This window comes from Barbus barbus (genome assembly GCF_936440315.1).
Source record: "Barbus barbus genome assembly, chromosome: 35".
Classification (NCBI taxonomy): domain Eukaryota; kingdom Metazoa; phylum Chordata; class Actinopteri; order Cypriniformes; family Cyprinidae; genus Barbus; species Barbus barbus.
Genome location: NC_136763.1, coordinates 9,888,840 through 9,904,710, shown reverse-complemented (window position 1 = coordinate 9,904,710; position 15,871 = coordinate 9,888,840). Strand labels below are relative to the sequence as shown.

General features: G+C 38.6%; 1 protein-coding gene across 2 annotated transcripts in view; it reads right to left on the bottom strand.

The window, feature by feature from the left end:
• Positions 1–15,871, bottom strand: part of LOC306854714 (rho guanine nucleotide exchange factor 10-like protein) — a 143,636-nt gene that overhangs the window by 46,930 nt on the left and 80,835 nt on the right. For both annotated transcript variants that reach the window (XM_079392948.1, XM_079392949.1), the window contains one exon: positions 11,955–12,076. In XM_079392948.1, coding sequence (XP_079249074.1) covers positions 11,955–12,076 — 122 coding nt within the window. The remainder of the gene's footprint in view (positions 1–11,954; positions 12,077–15,871) is intronic.

Genomic DNA, 15,871 nt, shown 5'->3' with positions numbered 1-15,871 from the left:
AAAAAAATTGAATTGATTGCACTGGTGCCTCCATGTCCTGCACTTTAGCTTCCACTCTCCGCACAAACTAGGATGTAGCGCACATTTATCTAGGTTTTTGTATAACTATAGATTTTATTTTAGGCAAGTCGTGATGATTTGAGAAGGCTAAATTGATCAAACATGGCTATGATCAGCCTGCCGGTCTGCCGCTGGCCGCTTGGTCGTTACTTTAAGAAAGAAAAAAAACGTATTTAACAAACAAAAAAATGCTCCAAACGTTTTTCTAAATTAACTTAATAAAAAAAACTAAATGATATATATAATCACTTTGCCATTACATACAAAACTGAACTATTATAGCTGAAACAGTATAATCTGATTAGGGAGAAGGGGAAAAAGACGGGCTCAGGACGGACTCGGGCTGGTAATTCTGTTAAACTCTCGTATTGTTACCTTATAGACTCAAGAATACATCCATTCCAGACACGGAAGATGCTCTGATTTGAATTTACAACATTTATTTTACCAACCAAACATGTTAGAAATAGCCTACACACACATTTCCCAAAGACGAACCCCGGCTGGCCGGCCATCGGTCCCTTTCTCTGTGTCAGACTTAACTTTTGGTGCTTTTCCACTGCATGTTACGACTCGGCTCGGCACGGTTCAGAACGGCACGGAATGGCTCAGTTCGGCTCGGTTCGCGTTTCCACTGCAGTTTAGTACTGCTTTAGAGTGTTGGCCGCCTCTACTGCCGTGACTCCTGAAAAACCTTTAAATTCCGCGTCGCTCCATTAAGCTTTCGCTGGATCCGCTCCTCGGCTATCATGAGAGGACAGTCTGTACTTCCTCAACCGACAACGAAACAGACATTTTTTGGTTGTTAAAAGAAAGCTGCGCTCATTCAAAACAGTTGCGTTCGATCCTTCGCTGGCTGTGCTGATTTAAATCTAGCGGGTTTGTTGTGTCTCCTGCCGCAAGTTCAAATGAAGCAGGCAGTGACGATTTTCTCCGGCAAATCAGTGATCAGCAGGGTTTATATGTCACGTTTTAGTAACGGTACAGCTCGCTTGGAACCTCGGCCGAGAAAATGAAGAGACATTTTAGCATAGTTTTTATTTTGTAAACCACAGTCTCATTTTTATTCGTCAACAATATTGCATTATACATTTAATTATAGTCATTGTGACCAGCATTTACGTTGCATCTAGTCTCGTTTTCATTATGTGATAAAGGTTCGTTGATGACGATATTCATTCATAATTTTCGTTGAGGAAAGCAACACTAGTAAATTGTATATACGTAACTCCAACACACACATTGCAACACTTAGCTAGGGCTCTACAACACTATCATTAAATCAAATATGGTTAGCATTTAATCTGCAAAGTTTGGTTAACATTGAGTGCAGCAAACCGAATAAAAAGTCTAGTCTGAGTCACTGCAGCAAAGTGGCACTCCACTCTGATGAAAAAAATCTCCAATCCTCCTGACAACAGTATCACAGGCGGCTCCCACACGCTAACAAACACTAAGAGAACTCTTCTGTTGGTTATTAACTGATAATTGCCAGGCTTCAAGGTCCTCTTTACCACTTCTTCTTCACTCTTAGCCTCAAGGTAGAAGCAGAGAGAGCCAAGATAGGGAAACAACAAAGCGCCAATGCTAACCTGATTGCAGCTTGAGAAGCAAACTGCATTTGTATTTGTTTGACACAGGCTAATTCAGTGCTAGTCCAGAGGTCATGCTGTATCATAGCATTTCCGCTAATCCTCGTGGTGTGGAGGCATAATGCAAGGCTGACATGAGTATGTTTAGCATTCTGCTACATTGCAGGATTAGGAAGAGGGAAACGGGAGTGGATTAGCCTATAGGAATTCAATACACATGGGGAAAAGGACTGGTGACAGGACGGCAGGACTGAAGAGCTAGAGAGTTTGTGGCAGTTTAGCCCTCAATGTGACTAAATTAGTATAAATCGCCCAAGTCCCTCCCTCTGAAACAATTGTGCTGTTTCATAGGCAATGACAATGCCACTGTTTGCCAGTTGTTTTCCAATATCCCTTGGTGACTCTAACGCAAATGGACGAAAGGATCAAAGCTGAAATGAGCCGCAAAAGTTACGATTTCATGAGCTGGATGAAATCCAATCATTTAAATTTCACGGACCAAGATAAGCAAAGATCAAAGTGTCAACCTGCTGTGCTATCTGTTACGCATTTTGCATAGAATATTTAGAGTAATGTGAGCAGAAGTATAAGACCTCTCAAATTTTAGCCCTCGAGTTACTTGGTGTCGGGTTCATGAGCTGGATCATGGCCTGGGGTCAAACATATGGCTGAGCTATTGAATAACATACGTAAATTGCAAAGAACAGTTCACCTCGGAAAGCAAATCCTGTTATAATTTTCTCTCTCTGTTCCAAATACTGTTCCAAACCTGTATTTTTTTTTTGTTTTTGTTTTTTTGATGAATAATTTGGCCATTATTTTTTATATATATTGGAAGTAATTGAAGACTTGGACTGTCAAGCTCCAAAAAAAACAATATAATTTTTTAAAAATCTTAATATCTGCCCTAGCTCTCTTTGGCACATTCATGAGGGAAGTGACTCAGTTCAAGTCTTTTCAAATTATTTTTATAAATTTTCAAAGTTATCAATTTGTGGGAGAACTATTCTTTTAACTCATGTGCTTTTAACCAAGACGCTCTGGTTCTGGTGACAACTGATGAAAATTTCACATTAATGCTAGGCAGGATAGCATTGCGAGTTATTTAGCATATCAGTGTACCACATTACCATCTGACATTGGCAGGATATCACTAAACAACATTCATATTCATGTGGGCATTGATATTTCCCTCCTTATGTCCTGCTCAGTCACTCTGCACTTTGTGATGCATCCAGCTAATGCGATGAGAATCCAACATGTCTCTTCATCCCCCTTGGCACAACTTCTCTGACACGGCGCGACAATCCCAGAGTCGTTGAGATGAAAGCGATGGACTGTCCTGCAAATAATAGGTTTGAAAATACGAGTAGAAGCCAAGAGTTGTCTGGAGAATATAAAGCCTCTAAACCTCTCTGTCTCCATATCTATCGCTGCCTTTCTCTCTCTACCAAGCAGAACACGTGCACGGGGAAAAGTGGTGAGCCACCACAATCTCCGCCAGCCCTCAGGATCTAATTGGAGGGTGCCATAGCAAGGGAACACAGAGGGGTGTGATGGGAGGGTATCTTTAATCCCCTTGATCAGATGACATGGAACACAGAACAAAAGGTTCTCAAATCCCTACTGCGCTGAGCGGCAGGCACTGTCACCAAGCTGCCATGCTGGCTCAAGGAACGTATCCCAGGCTTTAAGCTCCACTTAAAGCTACACCCCTTTATCCTGCACAGCTGTGCCCCTGGAAAAACTGCTTAAAATTCTCTGAATGATCATGATAATTACAAGAAACAACTACTAATCAGGTGCTGACAAGGGAGTGGTAACGTTAGATAACCAAATCTCCTGCTTCACTTTCAATTCCAGTACACTTTGCCTTATAAGCCTTGGGAGACAGTTAAGGTGGAGACGAATCCACATTAATGGCAGTGGAATGCTAATGAACCACATTTAAGCAGAAGACACAATGATCCAGGTCTCTTCGGGTTCCCCACGAAGGCCAAGTTTATATTGCAGCGAGCATGCAAAGCGCTTTAATGTTGATGTGCTAGTGCGACCGCTGTTTAATTTGCAATGGCCCATGTGGGGTGATCGGTTGAAGAAGACTGACAGCACAATTAGCCGAGAAAAGGCAGTTCAAAGAAATACGAATACCAGATTTACTCCAAGATTGAGGCTGTTTTGTTTCCTCTCATTAAACTATTGCTCTCAAAACATTCCTATATTTCACTGAAAGTATATCACAGGAAGCATTGACGTTTAAATTAGCACATTTTGTGCCCGCTAAGCATCGCTGCCTTGTGGTTATATTAGTCCCTGCCCTTGGTTTTCTCCATAAAAACAGAGGGGGCGTGAGGAAACAAGGTGGAGGACAAGACAGTGACTGCTTGTTTTAAAGGCTCCGCAAGAGCACTGATGATTTCCAATAATTAGCACATAACTGTAAAGCTGCAATGCCACCTCCAACACAAGAACAACAGATCCACACTGCCCTCTACTGCTGGATAAAGTCTACAATATGGATGCCACGTCAAACCTCTGTGGTGTCAAACAGGAAAATCTGACATATGGTTAAGGGAACCATCTCATTCACTGGTATTATTCTGCAGAGAATAGAGGTATAGTTATTCCAAACTGAAAAATTAGTCATGTTATTCCAAACCTGTCCTTTTCAAAGAATGTTTTCACTGTTGTCCATTCAATGAAAGGTAGTGGCTTCCAAAAGGACATTGGGTCCTCTCATTATATGGACAAAAATCAAAGGATGAGTACAATATGACAAAATGTTCATTTTGCGAGGTTAACTATCACTTTAACAGGATAAAAGGAGCCCTTTCTGTCTGTTTTGTAATACTCCTCATAAATTAGAGATCATTTTACTGCCGATGCTCTAAGTAAAAAGGCATTTTCGGTGTTGCTTACTACACCACATTTCTTTATATCATAATAAGCCCTAATTCCTCTATTTACACCATTTCTGATAGCCTTGCGATATCTCAAGTTCACCTGAGATATCATTACGATCTAATATGGCTCTCATGACTGGAGGGGAAACAAATGGTCTATAGCACAAAGCCAGAAAGGCATCCGGGCTTATTACCGAATTGGCCTTTCGTAGAACAAGATCTCCACACAGATGCTATGATAGCCTTGCTGCCATGGGCTATTCACATAGCATAATGTGGTACATCCTGGTCACAACCCTGAGGCAAGCCCATAACAGATTTGTCACTGTGCTAGTGGGCTGTTTGCTGCATACTGCAGCGCTGTGAAAAACCCTGGGCTGCTCGCAAGAGCCTATCTGGACGGTTATGACTATAGAAAATATTGATAAGGTAAGGGAATATTTATGGTCAGCCAGTCAAGGAGCTTCTGGCGGGTTTTCTAAAATTCTTCTAAAAACAGGAACTAATAACCTCATTTATTTTTTTTATCAAGTTTAAGACTCTGATGCCAGAAAACACCTAGGTTCTTAATACAGGAAGAAGTAAAAGGAGCAAGGTAGTCTAGATCGATAGTTTTCACTTCATCCAGGCATGCAACAAGAGATTCCAGAGCAGCATGTTTATTTAGTTTCAGGGGTAGATAAATTTGGGTATAATCTGTATAGCAGTGAAATGATACACCATGCTTTCTGAAAATAGAGCCCAAAGGAAGCAAATACAAAGAAAAAAGAATGGGTGCGAGAATAGAACTCTGCGGCACTCCACAGGAAAATTTAGCAGGCAATGAAGAAAAATTACCCAATTTGACAGAGAAACTTCTATTTGTTAAATATGATTTGAACCAGATAAGAACAGTTCCCTGGATGCCCACAAAATATTCTAGTCGAAATAAAAGAGTTTTATGATCAACTGTATCAAAAGCCGGGGTTAAGTCTAACAGTCGCCAACAAAGTATCATTAAGGACCCGTAATAAAGCAGACTCTGTGCTATGCAGAGGCTTAAAACCAGACTGGAAGGTTTCAAAAATATGATTTGCACTTAGGAAAGACTGTAGCTGAATAAACACAGTTTTCTCCAGTGCTTTTGTAATAAACTGAAGATTTGAGATGGGTCGAAAATTATTAAAATTACTAGCATCAAGAGAAGGTTTCTTAAGAAGAGGTGTCACAGTAGCAGAGGCTATCAGGTATAGTCCCTGAAACTAGACATTTATTCAGAAACGACACCAAACTAGGTCCAACCAAATCGAAAAATTTTTTAAAATATGTGGAGGGAGAACATCATGAGAGCAAAAAGACGGTTTCAAATGGTTGATAGTTTCTTTGAGAGACTGGAGAGAAACTGGATCAAAATCACTCCATATGGCTGAAGAGCAGCAAAATTCAGGTGAAACATTAGCAAGTGGTTGCAAACTGAGATCTCAGAGTAGTAATGTAAATGTGATTTGAAATCACAATTACAGGATGATTTAACACAGAATTTATAACAGAAAATAAGGCTTTAGAGCTATGATGATTCTTGGCAATTAAATTAGAAACATTCTTAGATTTAGCGGATTTCACTGCTTTCTGAAAAGTAGCAAAAGAGACTTTAAAGCATTTCATATGAAATTTGCAATTTGTCCTTTTTCCATTTTCGTTCAGCTCTTCTACAAGCTTGCCTCAGAGAGCAGATGTTATCATTGAGCCATGGTTCAGTTTTAGGTTTTGACTTCTTAGGTTTAAGAGGCGCAGTGGTATTCAAAACCTCTGAGCAGGCAGCATTAAACAGACTAAGATGCTGTTCAGCATCCAAGTCAGGTAAAAATTACTCCAGGGACAGAGACAAGCACACCGTGTTAAATGTGTTTGTGAAGTCATCACACAATTGGGAAGAAAAGGAACGAGTCAGTTGTACAGTAGGAGTAATGCTTGAACTTAGCTGAGAGAAAGGCAACGTATATAATACAGGCATATGATCTGAGAGCAAAGTATCAAAAACCTGAGCATCAGTAATAGAAAAACCGTGAGAGAGAACCAAGTCCAAAGTATGTCTGTGTGTATGTGTAGGATCTTTCACCCACTGAACCATATTGAATGAGTCAATGAGACTGAGAAACTCCATTTCCAGAGGTTTAGACTGACAGCACACATGTGACCCTGGACCACAAAACCAGTCTTAAGTCGCTGAGGTATATTGGTAGCAATAGCCAAAAATACATTGTATGTGCCAAAATTATAGATTTTTCTTTTATGCCAAAAATCATTAGGATATTAAGTAAAGATCATTTTCCATGAAGATATTTTATAAATTTCCTACTGTAAATATATAAAAACGTAATTTTTGATTAGCAATATGCATTACTAAGAACTTCATTTGGACAACTTTAAAGGTGATTTGCTCAATATTTAGATTTTTTTGCACCCTCAGATTCCAGATTTCAAATAGTTGTATCTCGGCCAAATATTGTCCTATCCTAACAAACCATACATCAATGAAAAGCTTATTTATTCAGCTTTCAGATGTTGTATACATCTTAATTAAAGAAAATTGACACTTAATACTGGTTTTGTTGTCCAGGGTCACATATTAAAGATTTAAATGTATTTTATTTTTTCTTAAATGCATTGATACTTACATAAATGACGTCAATTGCATTTTGATTAAATACCCTGCGATGAATATAGTTTAAGTCATTGTGGATTTGAAAATGCATTCCGAGCCGAGCCTAGCTATCAATCATTACATCAAGGTGGGTCTCGGCAACAGGACACACCAAAGATCAATATTCACCATTAACCAAACGCTTTTCACCTGCCTGAACATCTCTCACCGTTTACACTCGGATTGATGCATTTAGATTTAGGGGTCTAACCCCTAAATCTAAATGCATTTAGTAAAAACAGCATTTAAATGATAATTTTGCTACAGTTTTTGCTTGGACATGTTAAACATATCTAATCGATTTAGGTAATACATTTTAATTTTAATTTTGCAACATATAAAGCTTTAAAATATGTTTTTAATTTGCATATTAAAACTAGTGTAGAAAATGGCAAATTTAAATTATGTAATTGAATTTTCAGTTTCATTTTGCACTAAATGTTGCACATATGGTATGGGAAAATGTAAATTTAAATACAGAAATGCATTGCCATTTTACATATTGCATTGCCATTTTGCATATTACATTGCAAATAGAATTTTGCTACACATATGCTTCCATAGCCCTGTACCCCATTGACTTTCCCCATTCAAAATATTCTTCAAATATTTGTGTTCTACAGAAGAAATTAAATCATACAGGTTTGGAACAACATGAAGTCATGAAACTGATAGAATTCATTTTGGGTGAATTATGTCTTTACATTTTTTGTTTCTTCTGTTAGAAATGCTCTGTTGCCTGTTCAAAATATTATTCCTGTCAAGAGCGACACTCTTTACTTTTGAAAGTTGTACTATTAAACACCAGACATGACCAAAGTTACCCTCAGAACAAAAGATTGAGACTTTTCCTGTCACCAAACTTCACAATGGACAGTGACAAGCTCCAGTTGCATCCTGGGAGCTTCCGCTGAGTGCAGCAATTTGCAGCCGTGACTGAGAAGGCGAGTTTATATCATCATTTTTGACAGGTCCTCTGTGATCTTGACAGAGAAAAGGAAATCAGATTTACACTTTCTGTCCAACATAATCCAAATGTGTTGAGGGCCCAATGCGTTCGGCCCTGCTTGAACTCTGCAGATGAACAAGTGACAGATTAGGGCAAAGCTATTTGAGTAAAAAAAACAAAAGGGCTCTTAATTAATTACACTGATCCTTGGAGATGAAGGGGCAGATGAAGATGAGGTTAAGCTATCAGCAATTAATAGCAAAGCCTCGATGAAGCCTCCTGGATTTAGCTGTAAGTCGGGTTATGGGTTTTAAAATGCAGCTCAATATACTGTATACGTGTTTGTATTTGCTTGCAGGATATATTGCAGCATAGGAGAAAAAGTGTCACAGCAGTCCAGTGGAGATGTGAAGGAAAAAGCTTTTAATCCATGCTGTGGCCTCTTTTCTTCACAGACGAGGAGGAAGATGAAATGCAGAACTCACAGAGGGATCGAAAGGAAGCAGAGAGGGGGAAAATGCAAGCCTCATATATGCACAGAAAAGATTGCGGAAGGCATAACCTTGTCTGATTTTATGGGGTAAAAAATCCATGCTGACAAAAAACAATGGAGAAAAAAGTAGAATGACAGAGGGCTGCCATGTAAGGGGAAGGGCACCTTTCTCCAAGACATTTCTGATCTATATTTCATGTGCTTTCTGTCTTGGTCTTATGTGTTGAGCATCAGCTTGAGATGTAAGTTTTATCTTTTTTTCTTCCTCTTCCTGCTGTAACAGTTTCAAATTGGTCATTGGTGTCATATATCTGTCAAATGGTGCTATAAATAGACTCCATCCACACATTCACTATAGTAAGAGATATCATAGTGCCATCTCATCAGCAGTCAACAGTCAATCATAGAGTTCTGCAGCCAGCATATTAGTTATTTGACTGCAATTGGTTCACTCTCAAGCAACAGTACGCTAGCAGTACTGATGGAATGTAGACAGGAAACAAAACCAGTACATCCAGACCATGTCAGAACGTACTGTAAAACACGCAAAACTCTATATACTGGATATCAAACCTCATCTGAAGGGTGCAACCCAAGTGGGAAATTTACTTTTTGCCCACCAACCACAGTGGCAGCTGAATTTTCCCATTTATAAAATATAAAAATTACTTTTAAAAATAATAAATAATATATACATATCATAGAATATATTTTCATATATACTATGTAAGTAACAAAAAAGTACAGATTCTCTTTGCATTCATACATCTGCATTGAATCAACAGAAACATTTACGGTGGAAGAATGTACTGTTACAATTATGATGATGTAAACTGATGTAAATGTAAATTGAACTTACCATGACGATGCTTTTAAAATAACATAAAAGGATATAAAAACCCCTTACAAACTGTTTGCAAATGTATTCTACACTTCACAGGCACAACACATGGCCAGCAAATTGGACGAATCTACATGCAAACAAACCAACGATGGTTTGTGCTTAAGATCAGTGATGCGTTAAGCTTATTTCTTGAGGCCCGAAAGCTGCTTTTTAAAATCCTGAGTGGCTACTGACAATCAAAACACAAGCATGAGTGACAAACTAACAACTTCAAACAAAGTTAAGTATACTGGGCACATATCCACAACAATAAGCTAGAGAAGGCCCTAGTTTCTAGTAAGTACACTTCAGTGGACAGAACCATGACATGGGTTTAAGCCCCCCCCTTGTGTTAATCCCAAAAAGGAAAACAGCCAAACTTGATACATCCAAAAAAAAATCATTTTTCCAGCTTGTCTTCCCACACTTCAAAGCACCCGGTATGGAATCTCCACGGTATTAAAAAACACTCTCAAATAAGAGCCATCTTCTCTCCATCCTAATGCTTCATCAGGAAACAGATTCTGTTTCTTTCTCTTCCCACGAGACCTCTTTATACTTCTCGGTACTTCTAGCATACAGCTTTTACAGCTGAAGTAGATTTGTAGCGCAGGGTTTTTAGCACGTTAAGGCTTCTGTATCATCCACGTGAACGCTACCTTGTTGGAAAACATGATAAAACCAAAGTCCAAATCTCCAGGAATGCACAATTCTACAAGTTAATGAACTTTATAGTTCTAGCCTGAATGCAAGCTCGAATCTGCCTTGTGTTGTTTGTCAATCACATTCCACCCTTTTCATGACCTTGATATCTCTCAACTATCCAAATAAAAAAAAACAAAAAAAAAAATGGAGCACAGAAGGATGAAGATGGATATATTTTCTGACTGGCTAAAATGACATAATTTGACATGAAGCTCAAACAAGGAACGTTTTACCTTATAATACAGGATAGGCCTCGATAAATGCAAGTGTATGCATTTGAACAGAACAGCCCTTGACTTAGTATTGCATTTCAGGAACAATGAGTGCCTTTTTGTGTGGTATAACAGAATTTTTGCAAGGCTTAGAAGTGGGTCAGATATTGTCCGGTGGACTGGTTAGGGGTGGGACAGAGAGACCCCAAATGATCCGCATCAGAAGTGAAAGACCTGATAACGGTTATCTCCTCCGCCTAACAATTCCACCCACCTCTTCAAGAAACTGCTTTTTTTGTAAACTAGACAGATGCACAAGCCACCCATCCATAACCAGACCAAATTCACACTACCTTTAGATGGCATGTAGATCTTATATACTTGCTGGCAGGATTGTGCTCAAATATTTCAAACAGGGTTGACACATTTGGATGAAGATGGATGGATGGATGGATGGATGGATGGATGGATGGATGGATGGATGGATGCTCTCACTTTCAGATCAATTATTTCCCATTATCAATAATGTCAATTAACTTTTAAGAATTTCTATGAATTTTCCATTCCTGGAAAGAACACTTAAAACACAAAAATATATTTCTAGGTTTTCCAGGAACTATGTAGCATTTTAGAGCACAAATAAATTTTCCCCAACCCAGATAGCAATTCATGTTAAAGGTGACTGAGACACTGCAGCAGGTTTTCACAAAGCAATGGCACCCTAGAGTTTGAGCCAAGAGAAAGCTTAACACAATTAAAAAATAAATAAAACTCCTGAGCAGCTGTGGAAAGCAATGATGTGGCATAAGTATCCCGTCGATCTGTTTGTCAGCGCTCCAAGCTGCTGCAGAAAACGCATGATCAAGCCATTTCACCAACAGCCTTGACTTCCCATCTATTGGGTTGCAATGAGCTTAATTTAATTCAGCCTGATTGATTTATTATTGGGTGTCCCACAGTCATTAACGTAATTGCATGATCACTTTATAACACCCTCACATGGTGACTGTGGTAATTTGGCACCTACAGTAGATTCACCATTCACGGGTAAGTCACCTAACTTCGTTAGGTCTTAAAATCTAGCCCGAATTATCATCTTCCAGACAGTAAAATTGATTTAATTCCTTTTTGACTGACTCTGAAGCCATTTTAGTCTGTCTCTTACTCGAGTTGACCATTTGATATATGAGGAGCTTGCCGCTCTTAACAGCTCCTATTGATCCACAACCTTGCTCTCCTACTAGTGTGACTGGAAAGCTTCCATGTCACCTAGTAATTCCACGATCCTGGCAATGTTCCTGTAAGATCATCCCATGAAGGTTGCTTCTGTGAGACTTTAATTTCCTAGCTAAAATTATTGAATGGTATACAACAGTTTCTAAAAGCACTTTGTCTTCGGGAAATTAACTATAAACTTCTTTACTCAAGGAAAGTTTCTCATTAGCTTTTGGACCTCAAACTGGAAGTCTCTCACCTTACATTCCTGGCCTTTGGAGGTGAAGGCAGGCATGCGACAGGCCAGCAATGGACACCAAAACTGAGCTTTTGTCTTCCCATCATCCTCTGCAGAGAACCAACCTGGTGTGTTTTCATCTCCTGCAAGAGATTAAGTTATATTTGGATCAGTTTATTATTCATTTTCCTACCCTAGCAGATCATGTGGAGTGACTTCACATCTCATATGTGTATCTAATTATACAAACTGAAGTATGGCAGTAGTTAAGATGTTTGAGGCTGGTGAGATCTCTCTGAAGATAGTTTCAGTATAGCAGACTAATGAGCCTTCAAAAGTCTTATTCCTGCAGCAGGTGTCCGTCTCAGCATATGAAGCAGCAACCTCCAGGTTTCAATTAATGAAGTCTAAATTCTGGAGGAGTGGGCCACCTAGGTCTTCCCTCACAGCCACTTTGACAGGTGTTTACAATTGCCAAGCACATTACTTGCCTGCCAGCAACCGTTCTCTATTAAAGCAATTCAGTAATTACCTATCACGGCCATCTTACTCTTGCATAAAAATGTCGTGTCCCCTGCGTCTTTGTGAACACATCAACTCAAAATTAGCCCCAGAAACCACGACAATAGGCTACAAACCAATGCAGTCAGATTGGACCCGGCTCATTTGTTTTCACAGTGTGAAAGGTACGTGGCACGGTTTGATGGCCGATGTACCGTAGCCATATCAACGTGCAAGTCAGAGTGGGAGACTTGAGGGCCAATTAGTTTCTCAAGGGTTTCAGGAGAATTTCTTTCAGATTTCAAAATGGTCAGAGTGTGACATCTCTGTATATCAGCGCTTTGTGGTCGACACACACTTAAGAGGCGTTAACGCTTTGATTTTTGCTTCCGTTCTTCCTCCACTTACGATGGAGCCAACTCTCTAAAATCAATGCAATCAATGGTGTACTTCAAAAGGTCAGACTTCTAACGCTTCTACTTCTACTGGGACTTCTTTGCCTGTAAGTACAGTAAGACTATGGATAAAACCACACAAATTCATAATTGCACACACCTTGCAATAATCCCCTTTCAATTCTTTTATGTCCATAAATGGGAATTCTTAATCTAATCTTTTTTATGCAAAGTTGATCCTACTGCTACGGCAAATCTATGCATTATTTATAAAAGTATTAAAAGGTAATTACATTTTTGAAGGACAAAGGGAAAGTATAAATTGAGATAATTTCTAAGGGAATATTTCTGCATATCTGTGAAAACATTAGACCAATAACGATGATGTTCAGAAATAACTTAAATAGCATTTTAAATACTGTTATTGTGATGTTTCCAATATTTTTTTCATTCATATATTTGTTTTTTGTATGTTTAGTGTATCTCAAACACCAAATGTTGCAGACACAAACAACAATTCTGACTTGGCTACTTTTTGTGAGCTAATGATCATGAAGAAACTGAAAATAAAGATTAGGTCAATTAGTTTTTGCATTCTGCATGTGGCCTCCTGTGAGTAATAGGATGCTTAACATTGCAATTACCATTTGTTCTGACAGATTGTTTCTACACACAAGCCTGTTCTCATTTGTAATTAATATGTTAAGGTAAAGCTTAATAAATCGCATATACTGTGTGGAAAAACATTATATACAAATACCGTATCAACAAGGTTTGTCAGATAATATTTAAAATGCAGACAGTACCCTTGACAGACTCAACCAAGTCTGGCCTTAGAGGACAACATGTTCTCATTGTTCACATTTATTTCTCCTTCAATGAACTGCACAGACTAGCAGGTCAAGGTTTGACTGGGTACCTTTAGCAGTTTGCCCCATTGGAACATGCAATAACTGCACTAGGCTTTTTATCATTTTTTTAAGCATCAAGTAAATCATCAGCCAAAGAGCACACTATGATTTTTGCATGAAAGTAAACGCTATCCAGATAGGCATCTTTCTCTGCACCTTATAAATAAAACCCTGACCCTCTAGACTATCAGATACTGTAAATAATAAAAGCAAGGCCCTAATGTCTTTAGTCACTTAGAAGCAGAGCCTTGACAGATATTACCTGTTTTTCTTTCAATGCGGCTGTTTATATTTTCACAGCACAGGGAAGCATGAAAGCAAATTTTACTAACTTACAAAAGCATCTAATCTTTCCACCCACCACGTCCCCTTTCCATTCACAATCAGGACAGAATTCTCTAGATCTTCTCATTAAATAAAACAGTTGTGCTATGATCTCCTCACAAGTTTGCCCTTTGGAGAGATGACTTCTAAATCACTATAATTGAATTCTAGCTGTCAGTCAGCCCTATACTTAGGAGCCATCGGGTTTGCAACACTTAAGCTAGCTATTAAATTAGTAGCTATTGAACTAATAGTTCAGCACAAAATGTGATCTTTGTTGATTTGTTTGTCAGAAAAGGTCAATATCCCAGTTTCCAACACACCAACACTTTTCAGACATACCCAAGTTTGTCCAAACATACATGCTCAAACTCTCAGCAGAGAACACTAAACGCTAGCTTTCACTGGTTTACTAGGAGCATGGTACCACTGACATCCAAGCTTTTGAAATAATAATTAATATTAAATATTAATAATGCACAATAATTGATGTTTCGCTCTCAATAAATGCTGCGGTGGCAAGTGAGATGAGGCATTAGCGTTGTTGAGTCCTATCTTGCGCCCCTGCATAGCAAGGGCTAGTGCTGCTAATGACTCAGGCATAATGCATTCTATTGGCGTAAGCTCCCAATACCCCGGCTTACACAATGCGAGGAACATGCCAAAACTCAGCGGCCAAACACATTCTCTGCTCACTCCCTCATTAACAATGCAGCAAACATCGTTCTATTCACGTTGTGTCGTAAAACTCAAGCCGCTTAGCAAAGGATAAGCAAACAAGTGGGCACCTCATCAGGGAGGCTGGGGTTTAACCAGGGGGTGCTCATTGATAGCCGCTGTCAGAGCGTGAGAGAAAGAGAGACAATGGAAAAGCAGAAAGCGAGAATGAAGGTTAGAGAATGATGGACAGGAGAGAGGATTTAGGCTCGAGGCTAACAGGTATCTCCACCAGACAGACACTGGATGAGAAACTGGGATAAATTAAAAGTAAAATGTATATGGAATACATCTGCATATAGGCAAAAAGCACACTCACCCACAAAACTGTCAGATAATAGTATGTGAATGATAAGAAATGGGGCTGTCAATTTTATGTCAAATTAATTCTATATTGCTTTGGTATTAAACAAATGTTCTGGGTTCAACTGAAGTGAAGCTCACTTGGCAGCATTAGTTGTGTAACGTCAATTACCACAGAAAATTATTTAGCGTCTGCTATTTGTTTTTGTTAAGTATATAGAGCATTTAGAGTAAGGCTTTTACAGTGGATTACGTTGTCTGGAAGGTTTAAAGGATTAAAAATTAAGTTTACTTTTTTTTAAGCACTTACATTTATTAAAATAATAATAATAATTATTATTATTATTATTTTCTGTAAAAGGAAAGTATGTTATCTGAGCTGTACAGCTGTTTAAAAGCAGGGGTTTTTCAAATTGGGGTCCTAAGACCCCTGAAGGGGTACAAGGCAGTTGTCAGTTGTAGAAAGTTAATTGTGGTTTTAAACTACTCGTTATGGTCTTGTTACTCGTTAAGACAAACACTTCACATTTTTAAGTTCTTTACACTTTTCCAGTCATTCTTCTTTAACAAAATGAATATTGTAATAGAAAATTAATTTCTTAGTTCATGTTCTAAGTGATATTGTTTCAAGTCATATCTCCAGCACAGTTTGCAGTGCAGGCTGCAATATTAATCATATTTTTAATTTTTCTCTCTTAAAGCTGCACATTTGACAGTAGCTTGAGTTGACATTTGGAGTAGCTTGAGATAGGATGCAGATGTAAATTTTTGTTTATTATCAAAATTA